Genomic DNA, 17,546 nt, shown 5'->3' on the forward strand with positions numbered 1-17,546 from the left:
AAAAATGTAAAAATCACATACACATGGAGGCTAAACAATACGTTACTAAATAACCAAGAGATCACTGAAGAAATCAAAGAGGAAATCAAAAAATACCTAGAGACAAATGACAATGAAAACACGATGATCCAAAACCTATGAGATGCAGCAAAAGCAGTTCTAAGAAGGAAGTTTATAGTCATACAGGTCTACCTCAAGAAACAAGAAAAATCTCAAATAAACAATCTAACCTTACACCTAAAGGAACTAGAGAAAGAAGAACAAACAAAACCCAAAGTTAGCAGAAGGAAAGAAATCATAACGATCAGAGCAGAAATAAATGAAATAGAAACAAAGAGAACAAGAGCAAAGATCAATAAAGCTAAAAGCTGGTTCTTGGAGAAGATAAACAAAATTGATAAACCATTAGCCAGAGTCATCAAGAAAAAGAGGGAGAGGACTCAAATCAATAAAATTAGAAATGAAAAAGGAGAAGTTACAACAGACATCACAGAAATACAAAGCACCCTAAGAGACTACTACAAGCAACTCTATGCCAACAAAATGGACAACCTGGAAGAAATGGACAAATTCTTAGAAAGGTATAACCTTCCAAGACTGAACCAGAAGAAAACAGAAAATATGAACAGACCAATCACAAGTAATGAAATTGAAACTGTGATTAAAAATTTTCCAACAAACAAAAGTCCAGGACCAGATGGCTTCACAGGTGAATTCTATCAAACATTTAGAGAAGAGCTAACACCGATCCTTCTCAAACTCTTCCAAAAAATTACAGAGGAAGGAACACTCCAAACTCATTCTATGAGGCCACCATCACCCTGATACCAAAACCAGACAAAGATACTACAAAAAAAGAAAATTACAGATCAATATCACTGATGAATATAGATGCAAAAATCCTCAACAAAATACTAGCAAACAGAATCCAACAACACATTAAAAGGATCATACACCATGATCAAGTGGGATTTATCCCAGGGATGCAAGGATTCTTCAATATATGCAAATCAATCAATATGATACACCATATTAACAAATTGAAGAATAAAAACCATATGATCACCTCAATAGATGCAGAAAAAGCTTTTGACAAAATTCAACACCCATTTATGATAAAAACTCTCCAAGAAGTGGGCAAAGAAGGAACCTACCTCAACATAATAATATATGACAAACCCACGGCCAACATCATTCTCAATGGTGAAAAACTGAAAGCATTTCCTCTAAGATCAGGAATGAGACAAGGATGTCCACTGTCACCACTATTATTCAACATAGTTTTGGAAGTCCTAGCCACAGCAATCAGAGAAGAAAAAGAAATAAAAGAAATACAAATTGGAAAAGAAGAAGTAAAACTGTCAGTGTTTGCAGATTACATGATACTATACACAGAGAATCCTAAAAATGCCACCAGAAGACTACTAGAGCTAATCAATGAATTTGGTAAAGTTGCAGGATACAAAATTAATGCACAGAAATCTCTTGCATTCCTATACACTAATGATGAAAAATCTGAAAGAGAAATTATGGAAACACTCCCATTTACCACGGCAACAAAAAGAATAAAATATCTAGGAATAAACTACCTAGGGACACAAAAGACCTGTATGCAGAAAACTATAAGACACTGATGAAAGAAATTAAAGATGATACAAACAGATGGAGAGATATACCATGTTCTTGGATTGGAAAAATCAATATTGTGAAAATGACTATATTACCCAAAGCAATCTACAGATTCAATGCAATCCATATCAAATTACCAATGGCATTTTTTACGGAACTAGAACAAATCATCTCAAAATTTGTATGGAGACACAAAAGACCCCGAATAGCCAAAGCAGTCTTGAGGGGAAAAAACGGAGCTGGAGGAATCAGACTCCCTGACTTCAGACCATACTACAAAGCTACAGTAATCAAGACAATATGGTACTGGCACAAAATCAGAAACATAGATCAATGGAACAAGATAGAAAGCCCAGAGATAAACCCACGCACGTATGGTCAACTAATCCATGACAAAGGAGGCAAAGATATACAATGGAGAAAAGACAGTCTCTTCAATAAGTGGTGCTGGGAAAACTGGACAGCTACACGTTAAAGAATGAAATTAGAACACTCCCTAACACCATACACAAAAATAAACTCAAAATAGATTCGAGACCTAAATCTAAGACTGGACACTATAAAACTCTTAGAGGAAAACATAGGAAGAACACTCTTTGACATAAATCACAGCAAGATCTTTTTTGATCCACCTCCTAGAGTAATGGAAATAAAAACAAAAATAAACAAATGGGACCTAATGAAACTTAAAAGCTTTTGCAAAGCAAAGGAAACCATAAACAAGATGAAAAGACAACCCTCAGAATGGGAGAAAATATTCACAAACGCATCAACGGACAAAGGATTAATCTCCAAAATATATAAACAGCTCATGCAGCTCAATATTAAAGAAATAAACAACCCAATCAAAAAATGGGCAGAAGACCTAAATAGACATTTCTCCAAAGAAGACATACAGATGGCCAAGAAGCACATGAAAAGCTGCTCAACATCACTAATTATTAGAGAAATGCAAATCAAAACTACAATGAGGTATCACCTCACACCAGTTAGAATGGGCATCATCAGAAAATCTACAAACAACAAATGCTGGAGAGGGTGTGGAGAAAAGGGAACCCTCTTGCACTGTTGGTGGGAATGTAAATGGGTACAGCCACTATGGAGAACAGTACGGAGGTTCCTTAAAAAACTAAAAATAGAATTACCATATGATCCAGCAATCCCACTACTGGGCATATACCCAGAGAAAACCATAATTCAGAAAGAGTCATGCACCCCAATGTTCACTGCAGCCCTATTTACAATAGCCAGGTCATGGAAGCAACCTAAATGCCCATCGACAGAGGAATGGATAAAGAAGATGTGGTACATATATACAGTGGAATATTACTCAGTCATAAAAAGGAATGAAATTAGGTCATTTGTTGAGACGTGGATGGATTTAGAGACTGTCATACAGAGTGAAGTAAGTCAGAAAGAGAAAAACAAATATCGTATATTAACGCATGTATGTGGAACCTAGAAAAATGGTACAGATGAACCTGTTTGCAGGGCAGAAGTTGAGACACAGATGTAGAGAACAAACGTATGGACACCAAGGGGGAAAGCCGCAGGGGGCTGGGAAAAAAAGAAAATACAAACTACCTCCTCATCCTCCTCTAAGTGAACGTGGACTACTATTTAAGATTCAAAATTATTTCCTATTTAATTTTGTCATTTTTTATCTTTAATTATCAGAATTGTGATGATATTTAATACAATTTTGAAATTCAAAGAATGAAAAGCTCCATTTTACTTAAGATTTCTGTGTGTGTGTGTTAAGAAATATATACACCTCTGAGGTTACTGACAGTACAGAATGGCCTTCAAAATGCAAAGACTGCATAGGTTTTTGATTCAAAGTTTTTTAAAAAACCTCTTCCATGTCAAAACCAGGGTCCTCTGAAAAGCCCACTAAAAGTATAATAAGCAACAAACATCACGGGCTTAAAGTGAGTGGGTTACAAAGAGGTAGTCTTGCCTTGTCATCTCTCCCTCTTGCTCTACAATCCTTGTCCCTACTTGTAGAGGGTTTTTCACTCTTTGATATAGGATGTGCTCGGCCTACAGGTCCCCGGGCTCCTCCTCCTGGCATTTCTTTCCTCAGAGGTCTTACTTCTCGATTGGGACGCCTTATCTGAGGTGGAGCTCTGACAAAAAAATAAATACATAAAATTAAAATTAATCAAAGGCAAAAGTATTTCAATACTACATTAGTCAATAAAACTATTAAATCAATAAGCCCACAAGGTCAATTTTTCCCCCTTTTGCCAATTCACGGCTACAACTCTTAGGTCAGTTTTTAAAGTGCTTTTCTGTAAAGTATACTGGTTGATACAAACATTAAATACGTATAAATGACACATACAGCAGCAATTATTTTGTCAAAAATAACATTCACCAATAGAGGGCAATACAGACTATTCCTATCTAATAACCTTAATAGTGTTAACAGAAAATCAATTCCTTTATTCATTACTGTCCTAAGCCAAATAAGTAACTTTAAAAAAAAATCATTAAAAGCTGAAAGGACAAGAATCCAAAATATATTTATTTGCATAGCTTACTAGTTTATCCTTTACAACCAAAATGATTTTCTCTGCTTCCATGTTGGAAAAACCATTTCATTCATCAAATTACAAACAGCAGGGCTTAATGAAATCTTCTTAATTTATGTGCAAAGTTTATGTGTAAAAATATTACTCATGCTTTGAGCGTGTCAAAAATCACAGGATCATTCAAATTATACAGGCCCCCAAATGGGAATCAAGAATTTTGATAACTATATGTGGCAAAGGATGTTAATTCTATTTATGGTGGTGATCATTTCACAATATACACAAATATTGAATCACTATGTTGTACACCTGAAACTAATTAATACATGTCAATTATACAGCAATTTTAAAAAAGAATTTTGATAAATACATAAATATAATTATGCTTACAAAGTGGCATATTTTGTCTAATGTAATGTGAAACATGTCTTCTTCAAATAGTGAAATTATGGGGCTTCTCAGAACAGTATTTATTTGCCTCTCTCTGGGTGTTGGGGGAGACTCCATCACTTTGTGTCTAAGCTTTTAGTTCTTCCTCCCTGAACTGCCTCTGCCTCTGTTTTCCTACCTTTACTCTCTTTACAGCTCTGCCTGTATTTGCAGCCCTTCACATCCCATATGTGTGTTCCTTTTCCACCCATGTGCCAAAATCTATTCTTAGCCCTTTTCCAGCTTCATGCTTTTAATTCATCTAACTCATCACGGAGTTTCTCTTCCTGGTATCAGAAAAAGTCTCACATGTGTATTACTCAATGAACTCGGGAAAACAGGAAAATGGATGAAAACCAGGAAGGTTGAAAACTCAAGGTAAAAAATAGTTAACATATTGCAGCATCTTCAGACTACTGGAATTAGACCGCTACATGAAAGTGCTGAGGATGAGAGAGGCTGGTGAAAAGTGTATGTCTTTCTACTAGGTTACCATACACTGACATCTGAATCCTTGGAGTCCAATCCAGTTAAACAGTTATTTACTGAACACCCACACCTGTTAGGAGGTATATATCCTCTACTGTGCTAGGCCCTAGGAGGAGACAAAGATGAACAAGCAATCTTGTGGGGAAAAAATCCACAGGAAAGGAACTTGAAAATCGTGTCTGGTGAAATAGTTACAAGGCATTCTCAAATTTAAAGGTATTATTATGGTTTTGGTTCTAGCGCATTATTAGTCTTTTAAGTATTCTGTCAATAAGGTAAAAATGTAATGAGACTGGTAAAGACTAAAAAACTAAAAATGTTATGTTGCTCTATTCCTAGTATTTCATTGCAACCATTGTTTTTTGAACGAATTTCTGTTTTGTTTTGGTTTTTTTTTGCGGTATGCGGGCCTCTCACTGCTGTGGCCTCTCCCGCTGCGGAGCACAGGCTCCAGACGCGCAGGCTCAGCGGCCATGGCTCACGGGCCCAGCCGCTGAATGGCATGTGGGATCTTCCAGGACCGGGGCACGAACCCGCGTCCCCTGCATAGGCAGGTGGACTCTCAACCACGGCGCCACCAGGGAAGCCCTCTGTTTGGTTTTGATGAAGAGGTATAAAGTAGTAGAGCAGAACTTTACTGTTTTTTATATATATATATATATATATATATATATATATATATATATATATATATATATATCTGTGTATGTATAATGTCTTTCCTGAATTGGATTCCTGGCCAAAGACAATAAAAAGCGGCTGACAATCTCTTCCACACAGAACACACGTCAAGTCTGCCCTTCTGCTAGCAGCTGCGCCTGCTATTTAAATAGTCTGTCATTGTTTGTGGTCCTGCTTTCTGGAGGCACAGCCAGCCCGAAGCTCTTGCTCACACAGCAAGCCCGTCCTTACAGCTGCGTGCCAGGCTGCTCGGTGGCCTCGCTGACGAGCGGTGAACTGCAGGGACTCTGGAAACATTTCTTCTGCCTCCTCAGCTTGTGCTTTCCCGCCTCAGCTTGCTATTTAGCGGTCACTGAGGAGTCCTGCTTGCAGCCCACATTGCACACACAGTCAGTTCAGTAAAGCTGTGCTGCGAGAATTATGTCAAAGCTCGTTCACAGGCTGCACTCCAGGTGTTTGCTGCTGCTGACCTTGTCCTGCCACTCAGTATTCTGACGGGCTCATAAACGGTCTGAAGGAAACTGCTCAAGAGGCCAGATGTGGCATTTGTGGCAAGTCCCACGTCTCACAGAAAGTGTGCCTGTGCTTTGCAGGTCTTCAGTTCCGTCTCACTGCAGTTTGATAGTACATTCGAAACAGACTGTCAGCTTCCCAAAGGACACCCTTGACTCTGTTCTGTACTTCTTCCTCCATTAGGGCATCACTGCCCAATGGCATGCTTCAATTTAAGGACTCAGTGACAGCTTCCAGGCTGTAAAAAATAAGTCTCAGGGCTTCTTTTACTGGTCTCTTTTTAAAAAGAGACATTATTAGTAGGGTTGCACAGCATCGTCAGCCTCTGCCCCAATGGTCAAACACAGGCTGACACCCTGCTAGCTTACAGCATTTCAAATATAGAGAATAACTGGAAATCTGCAGATAAAAGAGTAGCATGTCTACACTGAGCTCAGTTCTCCTACTGGAGGATATTTCCCCGTAGGAATGGGAAGAAAGATGCCTTACCCTATCATATGCAAATAAGCCTGACTTCCTCCAAAAGCCAATATTCCCTTTCTAAGCAATATTAAATATCAATATTATATGTAAATGTTCTTACAGCACTGCTTGTAATAGTAAACACCTGGAAACAACCCAAAGGTCCAGTATCAGAACAGATGCATAAATTATTATACATTCACATAATGGGATACTATATTCACGTGAACATGAATTACAGACACATGCAATAATAATAGATCAATCTCAGGACCACAATGTTGAGTGAAAAAGTAAGTTCAAAGAACACATACAGTATGATTCTAAGCAAAACAAGATACTGTGTGGAGATTAATATGTATGTGCTAAAAGTATAAAGAAAGGCAAAGGAATGATAAACCCCAAATCCAGGACAGTGGCTAACTCTGAAAGAGGAGGGGAGGGAACAGGATGCAGAGGAGCTCATAGGGGGCCTTCAAGGTAATGCTAATGTTCTTTATCTTAAACTCCATGGTGGGTACATAGATCCTACTGTATTATAACTCCTTATTCCTTACATAAATTTTATTATTCATATTAGTTACTTGGTAGTTAATAAACTTTAAATATGATGAATATAACAACACCACTAATTAAATTATTTGAGCACCTAAGAAAATGAAATTATAGGGTTGCTACAAAGTTTTTGGCATGTTCTAGAAACACACATGTGCTAGTGATGTGGGCTCAGAGTACACATCCTCAGTTGAACCTACTGTATTACTGCCTGGCAAATCTCCATAAAAGATTGGGCAACAGAAATAGAACTGTCTGTCAGACAGCACCACGCATCCAGGGTTCCAGAAATCAAAGGGGAAGAGACCTCTTCTGAAGATGCCTTCATTCCACACCATATTTAGAAACAGGGTCAAAGATACTATCACAATTTTCTCCAATTGCTATACAGGCACCTTCTTAAGATTCCCATCTATTCAGCTCTTTCTATTTCTTCCAGCTTTCTGTTTCATGATTATTCTAAATTCTTTGGTTATATCTGTTTGTTCATACATTGTTAGAATTCTAGTATAAGAAAAAGAAATTTGGAACAGGTCTTATATATGCCCAAGAACATAAATCAAATTACTGAAACTTCTGCAAAAGGAAGAAAAATACTCTTACTTTGCTATGACATTAATCTATATGAATTAAACAGGAAAACATACCTCTCCATAGCTAATGAAAAAAAACACGAGTTCCAAGTAGTTCATACTGATATTTTTACTATAAGGACTTGGGGTCAATATATGAGACTTTGAGTCCAAGAGAAATTATCTGGTAAGAAATCAGGAGGCAAGAAAGCAAAGCTTAAACAGAAATTAGAGGACTTATTATTTGAAATTAACGATTAAGAATTTTTTTTTTTTTTTTTTTTACGTACGCGGGCCTCTCACTGTTGTGGCCTCTCCCGTTGAGGAGCACAGGCTCCGGACACGCAGGCCCAGCGGCCATGGTTCACGGGCCTAGCTGCTCCGCGGCATGTGGGATCTTCCTGGACCGGGGCACGAACCCGTGTCCCCTGCATTGGCAGGCAGACTCTCAACCACTGCACCACCAGGGAAGCCCAAGAATTTTTTTTTTAATATTTATTTGGCTGCCTCAGGTCTTAGTTGCGGCACGTGGGATCTTCATTGCTGCATCTTTTTAGTTGCAGCATGCAGGATCTTTAGTTGTGGCATGCGGGATCAAGTTCCCAGACCAGAGATTGAACCCGGGCCCCTTGCATTGGGAGTGCAGTGTCTTAGCTACTGGCCTGCCAGGGAAGTCCAATGATTAAGAATTTTAATGTCCACTCTCATCAAATATATGACTGCTATTTTTTCAAATCAGAAAATATATGTTTATCTAATAAGGACAGGAACTACACTGGCTGTTGACATAAAAACGTTGCAAACACGACTCCTCCCTTCACAGAGAAACAGCATGGTGATCCGGAGTTAGCATTAGATTTAGAATCCTAAACCCTGGGTGCCTTCCTACTCCCAGGTCCACCAATTACTGATTATATGAGCGTATCACTTAACATCTACAAGCCTCATATTCTTCCTCTGTAAATGGGGATGATTAATACTTAACAGAATTGTTTAAATCTATTTTTCATTGAGGTATACCATATATTCAGTAAAATGTACATATATTAGGTATACAACTCAATAAATTTTGGTACTGTATAACCACCAGTAGAACAAAGAGCATTTCCCAATACCCCAGAAAGTTTTTTTCATGGCCCCTGTTAGTAAATATCAGCTGGTAAAGGTAACCATTATTTTGACCTTACTATCATAGATTAGGTTCGCCTGTTCTAGTTTCATAAAATGGAATCCTATAGTACATACTCTTTCAACATTACCTGTGAAATTCATCCATGTTCCTGTATATAGCCGTTTATCTTTCTTCACTGCTGTGGAGTATTCTATTGCATAAATATACAACTTATCAATTCTGTGAATGGACACCTGAGCTGTTTTCTATTTGAGGTTTATTATTAAAGCCTCTATGAATATGGGAATTATCCTCATGGTAAACAGAAGCATTCATTTCTTTGGGATCTGTACCCAGGAGCAGAATAGCTGCATCATAAAGTGTATGTAAGATTAGCTTTAGTAAATATAGCCAACGGTATTCCAGAGTAGTGATGCCATTCTACACTCCCATCACCATGTACGAGAGTGCCAGTTGTCCCACCCTAGTCATTCTGGGGGTGGGGTGGGGTGTAATGGTGTCTCATTGTGGTTCTACCTTGCCTTTCTCGAATGGCTACAGATGTTAAACACCTTTTCAACAAGATGCTTATTAGCCATGTGAATATCTTCTTTTGTATAGTATCTGTTCCAGTCTTTAGTCCATTTTCTTTCAACTGGGTTGCCTGACTTTTTCTTATTGATTTACTGATCGTTGTTCTTTATATATTCTGGATACAAGTCCTTTGTCATACATATGCTTTGCAAACATCTTCTACCAGTATATGGCTTTCCTTTTTTTTTTAACTTTCTACCAGTATATGACTTGTCTTAATGGTGCATCTCTTGATGAAAAGAAGTTCATAATTTTAGAATTCTGACTTACTGACCTTTTATCTTTAATGCTTTATTGTCCAGTTTAATAAATCTTTGCTATCCCAAGAAGATGATAATATCCCTTCCATGTTTTCTTCTGGAAGTTTTATTTTATTACCTTTTTACATTTTAGGTGGTGATCTATTTCAAATTAGTTTTTCTATATGATGTGAGGTAAGGGGTTGAGATTTTCCTCACCACATGGACATTCAATTAACCCAGAAGCATTTACTGACAAGACCCACCTTCCCCTACTGAATTGCAGTGGTACCTCTTCATAAATCACGTGACTCCATAGAACTTAACCTTTAATAAGTTCCAGTTCTAAAAAGAACTTTAGAAATTTTAGTTATTTGCTATCAGAAAATTATAAACAAATATTTTAGTATGATATATTCCAGAGTCAGTTCAAAATATTAATTTTTCAACAAATATCTGAACTTTTGATGAATGCAAGATACTACACTACGTAATAGAAAAGGCTGTTTTGTATACTGGATTAAGTCTCCCCTCACTATCTAACAAGCGAATCAATCACACTCAGAAGCACATGGAGTACTATAAGCCATGCTGATACGAGTTGCTTTATATCCTCAAGGGTACTTTTTGTGCAAAAAAATCTCTTCAAAGGTTTACTTTGATTTTTTAAATATTCAATTTGTTAAAGTTAAAACTGCAGAAATTCGGTTAGTCCTTAAAGCTTTTAGATTCACTTACAAATATTTTTTTATGTACAAGAGCAGCAGATTTTAGAAGTCACTTTTAAGAGGTTTTTGAATAATGCTTGATGCCATTCACAAACCTGGCTAATTAAATGCCACTAAAATTTTTAACATACGTTTATAAATGTAATATATTTTATTTCCTTCTTAGTTCTTCAACTGTCTTACTTAACAAAGCATAACTTACATATAAATACTTTCATAAACTTAGTAAGTTAAACTTATAAATGAGGTAAGCCTAATTTCTCCTAAATGTTCCCCAAAAGTACTTAACATAAATTTTCATGTAAAATCACAGATCTAAATTATTCCATAATACACTTAAAATTGGAATTGCATGCTTGTCACCCTCATTAGCCATATTGTCTTAAATTACAAGTACATAAAAATAATAAATAAATATGTACATATCCCTTAACAAAAAATACTACTATTACAGTTTTGAGTCTCTTAGACATTTCTACTCTTAATTCTAAATGTCACTGGAGTTGAAAGATGCTTACCCACTACAGAAGACAATTAGCCAAGTTAACCAAGGTAATATTTAGCCAAAAATTTCTGCTGGTATGAGATCTGGAGCTGCAGACATACTTCTCACACCAAATATTACACAGTCCCATTTAATATCACGGGGGCTGCCCTCTTAGCATTTTGATGTTACCCACAACTAGGTATTTCAGCAAGAACAGGGGCGAGACTCTTGTCAGAGACTCTGATGGGACATACTGATCCTTATTTAAAGTTGCTAAGCCAGTCATTCTATCACTTCTAAGGTAGGGGAAGGGGACGATAACATTACTAATTATTTCGTCTAAAGGTAGGATGCCACTACTCCCAGGCAGGTTGATTATTTAATTTTACCTTGCTCTTCTTTGGATCTAAAGATAGGCCCTTGCCTTTTCCATTTAACTCTAAAGACCTTTGAACTTGAAAAACTTAAAATATTTAATTTATCTTATGTCTAACTGTAAAGACCTTAAAACTAGATGGACAATGGCACTCTTTCAGAGTATAGGGACTACACAATTTTTACAGATTATATTAAAATACTATCAGTTGAACTTTAAATATCTCATAGTCCTTTGTCTCGTTTATGGTCAAGTTCTGAAAATATTCTACTGATTTTCAAAACACTGGAATACAAAAAAATATGATATAGTCCATGCATTCAAGAAGCTTATAGTTTAGCTAAAAATATATACATATTTTATGTATTATATTGGACATCCCTTTCTATCCACATATAAATCCTGCAATGAAAGCCTCGCTGAAGACGAGTTCCCAACTAAACTATAAATAAAAGTCCTCAGAAACAACAAACTGGAGGATAAGACCCTCAAGAACTTATGATAAATATATAGATACAGTTTATCTCTAATGAATTGAATTTTCTATCTTTCAGTTTTCTTTTCTGTAACATTAAAAAAAAAACTCTGGATAAAATGTAACAAATATCCTGTTTATATATAGGTGATCTTACCAGAAGATAAGAGAAATACCTAACAGTCAAAAAATAAATAAAATACAGCTGACGGCATGGCAGTCCTTGAGGGTTTCCAGGGCTCGAGGTTTAATGAGCACAAAGTGAGGCCCGCGACAAGGCCTGAGGCCTACAAATGTCAAAGCTGAGCTGAGACTGGCAAGCGAAGCCAGGACTCTCAAAGGGCAGAATTAAACACGCACATGGAAGAAGCAAGTACGTCTGTCCATCTGAGCCTATGTTCTATATGTGTGGAGTAAGGTACAAGTCGCCCCCAGAAACAGGAACCGGGGCCTGCACTCGTGTGACTTGGGATTTAGTTTTATACTCCCTTAAGTGAAGAAATTTACCTAAAAGTGGTCCAGGCAGGTGACATCCTGAAGGCACCTGGCTGAACCCAACACAGACCCTCTGAGGAGTGACATCCCCCTAAACAAGCCACACATAGAATGACTCAAACCTTGAAGGGACATTCTCAGCTTTACCACAAACAAGAGCCATCAGAAATAACCAGAAGGATAAGGCTCCAAACAACTTCTGATAATAGAACTATCAGCTATGAACTATAAAAATGAACGTTTAAAATGGTTAAAAGCGTAAAAAGGAATTTGAAACAAAAGAAACACAAGTCTTAAGTAGTGTTAAATAAAAACAAATCCATATTCAGATAATCTATAGTGAAACTATTTAACACCAAGACAAAAAATAAAATCATAAAAACAATGAAAGAGAAAAGAGAAGTTATCTACAAACGACAATTAGACTGCTCATGCAAACCAGAAGGCACAATCCTCCTATCACTAATGTCATCTGCAAAGCAGAGAGAGAGTGGGGCTGGATATAAGGAGCTGAAGTGAATATAGAACGAGCAGAGGGACAGCACTAGGGAACAACAAGAGGAGGAGATAAGAGAAGAAGGGGCCACAGTTAGGGGAAAAAAAAAAAAAAAAAGAGGAAGGAAAAAAGCATAGTACAGTGTAACAGAAGCCAAAAGAAGAATGATGGTAAATACTATCAACTGTTACAAAAGTTAAACACCTTAACTCTTGAGAATTTGGCATATTCCATTTTAAATTAGGAAGCTGTCTTCAAGAAGTCAGTCCCATACCGCAATGAATAGAGATCCAGGATTTCTACTCATTAAGGAAAGAGAAGCAGTGAATGGCAACACAGGGAGAGTACACATCACAGCAGTTTGCCAGAGGAAAGAAGAAGGGAGAAAACAGTGGTAAAGTGCAGCAAGGCAAATATTTCTTTCAAGGAAAACAAAACTGATGTGTTATGATTTCATTCTGACTTACCACTATCTTGTTCCCATTCCTTAGTTTATCTCTAATGAATTAAAATTTCTATCTTTCAGTTGTCTTTTCTGTAACATAAAAAAAAAAACGATAGAAATACCAAGTTTTTAGGCACTCATTGTAATAAATACCTAGGATTCCAAAATAAGATTTCAAATGAATGACTACTGAGTTCTGCAAAATAAGACAAATGCTTCCTAGAAAACTTACATAAAAGAAATAAAATAGCCAAATGGAATGGATGTCCCCTCTTGGGACACTTTAGGTGAGAATTTAAACCCTGGAAAACACCTGCACCCCGCCCTCACTCTCAGATGATCCTGCTTGCTTTTCTTCCCTCATCGAAATAATCAGGAGAGAACCTCCACAAGCGCTCACCTCCACATCTGCCCACTTCTCTGCGTCCACAGCCTTTATAACTAACTGCCTTCCCTCCAGCTACTCTGAATCAGCTATCCTGCAGCCGCCCCACCTGTACACTGGATCCTGCCTCCTCTTGTCTACTCAGGGACATTGCTCCAGTAGTGCCTCCTTCTCCCAGGCATCGTCAATCTTCCCCTTTCTGCTGCAGCATTCTCATCAGCATACAAAAGTCTCGGAAACAACAACAAATTTTGATTCCACTTCCCCAACTACCACTCAATTTCTATGCTCCCCTTTTCAACAAGACTCGCTGAAAGAACTGCACGCATTCATTGTTTTCAATTCCTCTCTTCCCATTCTCTGAACCCACTCCATTGTTCTCCACCATTCCACCAAAACCACTCATCATGGTCACCAGTGAGCTCCATGTTGCTAAATCCAATCCAATTCTCAATCCTTATCTTACTTAACCCACATGCAACATTTGATAAAGTTGCTTAGAATCTTTAAGCTTCAATTTCTTCTAAAAAAAAAATAGGGATGATATTAATAGTACCTATTTTAGAGGGTGGTTGTGAAGACCAAGAAAAAAAACCATGTAGAGAGTTTATTAGCATAGTACCTGGTTCCCAGTTAAAAACTCCTCAATAAATGTCAATGACTATGGTTAATCAGCACTGCTACCTAATTCTTCCCATAGTCTAAATATAGAGTCCATCCCACACTCCAGAAACAGAATTCTGGAAGAGAATATGACTCCAGAATGTTTAGAAATGAGTATAATCTCAACCTGCCAATCATACTCAGCAATAACCTACTCTACCATATGAAGAATGACCTTAAAATTTCTTTCTTAAAATTCCATACTTGCTGATGATTCCTAAGTAACCACTACTAATCCCAATCTCTCTTAAACTCTGGTTCTCATTTCCAATTCCTATTCAACAGCTTCATCTAGATATTTAATTACCTGCTCCAATTCTCTCATTCTCTTATATCATTAATCACCAAATCCAGTCCATTCTACCTCAGTAATGGCTCTCACACCCATTTTACAAGACTGTAAGCTCAGGAAGGCAGGGACTGTGTCTGTTTCTGCATCCCACCGTATCCCCACCATAGTACTGGCGCCCAGCATAGTACTTGGCATACAATAAGCGCCAGCATCCTAGGTTAAGCTTTCCACAATGTCTGCATTATTTTTCTGATGGTTTCTGGCCAAGGTCTGTGCTGGGTTTTTTCTTTTATTACCTTTATACTTTCCACAGGGCCAAAAATAAAGTTGAGTATATGATGAATGCTCATAAAATATACGTTGGATAGAGCAATAGTAGTGTTTTTCTTCCTAAGACTTTAAAACAATTTTACAAAACAATCTCATCACGATGTACATTTTACAGAGGTGAAAAGTGAGGCACAGAGAAGTGAAATTAACTTGGAGGACCACTCAATTAGTGGTGGAACTGATACAAAAGCTTGCTCTCCTACCTCCCAATCCCAGGAAAATTTCCCAGAGCCTGGGTGAGATACCAGTAAGGATGAGACGGCAGTTTACTGTCTATCGGTACTTGACCTTGGCCTTAACTGATCTTTTCCCAGTGCAAACTGGGATTTAATATGCGAGCAGTTACTTAATCTATTAGGGTACCCAAAGAAAACATAAAGCAACAATTTTAATACCAAGTCAACAAGAATTTCTTCTTTGCTGAAATGCTACAGAATAGCACAAATTTGATAAAAAATCAATGATCCTATCTATCTGTATACAGAACACTCTATGCCACTTCCCTTGGTTCCAGACGCAATAACGTTAGAGAGCCTATCAGAGTTCTCTTTTTCAACCTGTATGGGATAAGCCAAATGATTATTTCCAGGCTTGTGTATCCTGTTGTTACTGCCATATCTCCCAAAAGATGTAACTTTAAAAGACCTAACACATTTATTTTTTAAGTTGAATAAAGAATACTTTATTGAATATAATCTATGTCAAATACTGTTCCAATACAGAAAATCTTAGTTTCATGGCCTCAGGTCTCACCAGCAGAGATCATTTTTAAATGGCCTCATTAAAGAGAATGTGCTTAATAAATTTACATGGAAAATATTATAAAATAATTTAATTAATACAAGATACCTTTTAACTTAGGACACTAAGAATGATCTGGAGGCTTCATCTCTTTGGAGTTTAATTCTCATATTGCCAGAACCTCCCATTATAATCCTACTTTTGTAGCTCAATTTCCTCATACTTAAGGCAATAAATCTAATTCACTTTAAAAGGTTGTTCTGATTTATCCAAGCAGCTGCTGGTAAACAGGATCATGATTAAACCCAGAGGACACATGACATATAAGGTATAACTTCGAACAATGTGGAAAACCACCAGTGGTAATGGACATTACCTCACCGTACCGTAACAGGGAGAGAGAAGAAGTTTTGTGTTAAAGTCCATGAGGTGAAAAGGCAGACCCACAAGCAGGGCTACCAAACTAGTGGCTAACAATAAACCCAACAGATGCGTCCCGGAAACATTTTGTACAAAACAAGGTAAATTATACTTTCCGACTGGCCTACAATTTCTGTGTGGTATTCTCAAAGAGAAATTTTTTTAATTACATTATTTATTTCATCAAGCATTTTCAGCTTCTTTATTCTCCTACCACCTCTAGTAAGAATTTAATCAAGTGGTTAACAGAACTATATATTATATATGAGGATATACAGATAAATATCAAAATAGACCCATAGGGCTTCCCTGGTGGCGCAGTGATTGGGAGTCCGCCTGCCGATGCAGGGGACGCGGGTTCGTGTCCCGGTCCGGGAGGATCCCACATGCCGCGGAGCGGCTGGGCCCGTGAGCCATGGCCGCTGAGCCTGCGCGTCCGGAGCCTGTGCTCCGCAACAGGAGAGGCCACAGCAGTTAGAGGCCCGCGTACCGCAAAAGCAAAACAACAACAACAACAACAACAAAAAACAAAATAGACCCATAGATACCACCAAGTATGTGTAGCAAAGTAACATGGCAGAGTGGATATAAATAAGACTCCTGAAGTTGAGGAGATCTGGGTTCAAATCCTGGCTCTGCCACTTTCTTGTTCAGATGACTTTGGGAAAATAACAAACTTTGTAAGATTCAATTTCCTCAGCTTCATACGATTTATTCATAACAAAAGATCAGCAATAGTAATATGGGTACACAATACAAGTAGCTACTTCAGAGGATCACTGTAGGTTTAAATATGATAGTGCTTGTAAAACATAAATTGACCGATAACTAGTAATCATGCTCTTCCTAAAAATGACTGCCCACGGGCTTCCCTGGTGGCGCAGTGGTTGAGAGTCCTCCTGCCGATGCAGGGGACACGGGTTCGTGACCCGGTCCGGGAAGATCCCACATGCCGTGGAGCGTCTGGGCCCATGAGCCATGGCCGCTGAGCCTGCGCATCCGGAGCCTGTGCTCCGCAATGGGAGAGGCCACAACAGTGAGAGGCCCGCGTACTGGTTTAAAAAAAAAAAAAAAAAAAAAAAAAAGACTGCCCACTTCATGAGACTTGGACATTTAAAAAACCATATTCTCTCTGCCAGAGTTATTCAAAATGTTTCAGAAAACTAAGGATTTATATAGAATGTACAGGAAGGAAAAAAAATTCCTTAAGGAATTTTACAAATGAGGCTATGTCATTTTTAAAATTCTGTTAGTCTCTTACTATTTATCTGAAAGAACGCTGTAGTCTTTTATTTCAGAGTTGATGATTCACTTTACTTATTACATGCCAGTTACTGTCCTAAACATTAAATTTCTTAATTAATTCCATGAGGTAGACATCCCCATTTTACAGACAGTGAAG

The 17,546-nt window shown here is 37.7% G+C and overlaps 1 protein-coding gene across 16 annotated transcripts in view; it reads right to left on the reverse strand.

The window, feature by feature from the left end:
* Positions 1-17,546, reverse strand: part of KATNAL1 (katanin catalytic subunit A1 like 1) — a 90,402-nt gene that overhangs the window by 55,530 nt on the left and 17,326 nt on the right. For all 16 annotated transcript variants that reach the window (XR_012327560.1, XR_012327559.1, XR_012327556.1 and 13 more), the window contains one exon: positions 3,590-3,758. Coding sequence is in view for 9 of the 16 variants with exons in the window: in XM_073795014.1 (XP_073651115.1) it covers positions 3,590-3,758 (169 nt within the window). In the remaining 7 variants the exon portion in view is untranslated. The remainder of the gene's footprint in view (positions 1-3,589; positions 3,759-17,546) is intronic.

Source organism: Tursiops truncatus, chromosome 18 (genome assembly GCF_011762595.2).
Source record: "Tursiops truncatus isolate mTurTru1 chromosome 18, mTurTru1.mat.Y, whole genome shotgun sequence".
Lineage (NCBI taxonomy): Eukaryota > Metazoa > Chordata > Mammalia > Artiodactyla > Delphinidae > Tursiops > Tursiops truncatus.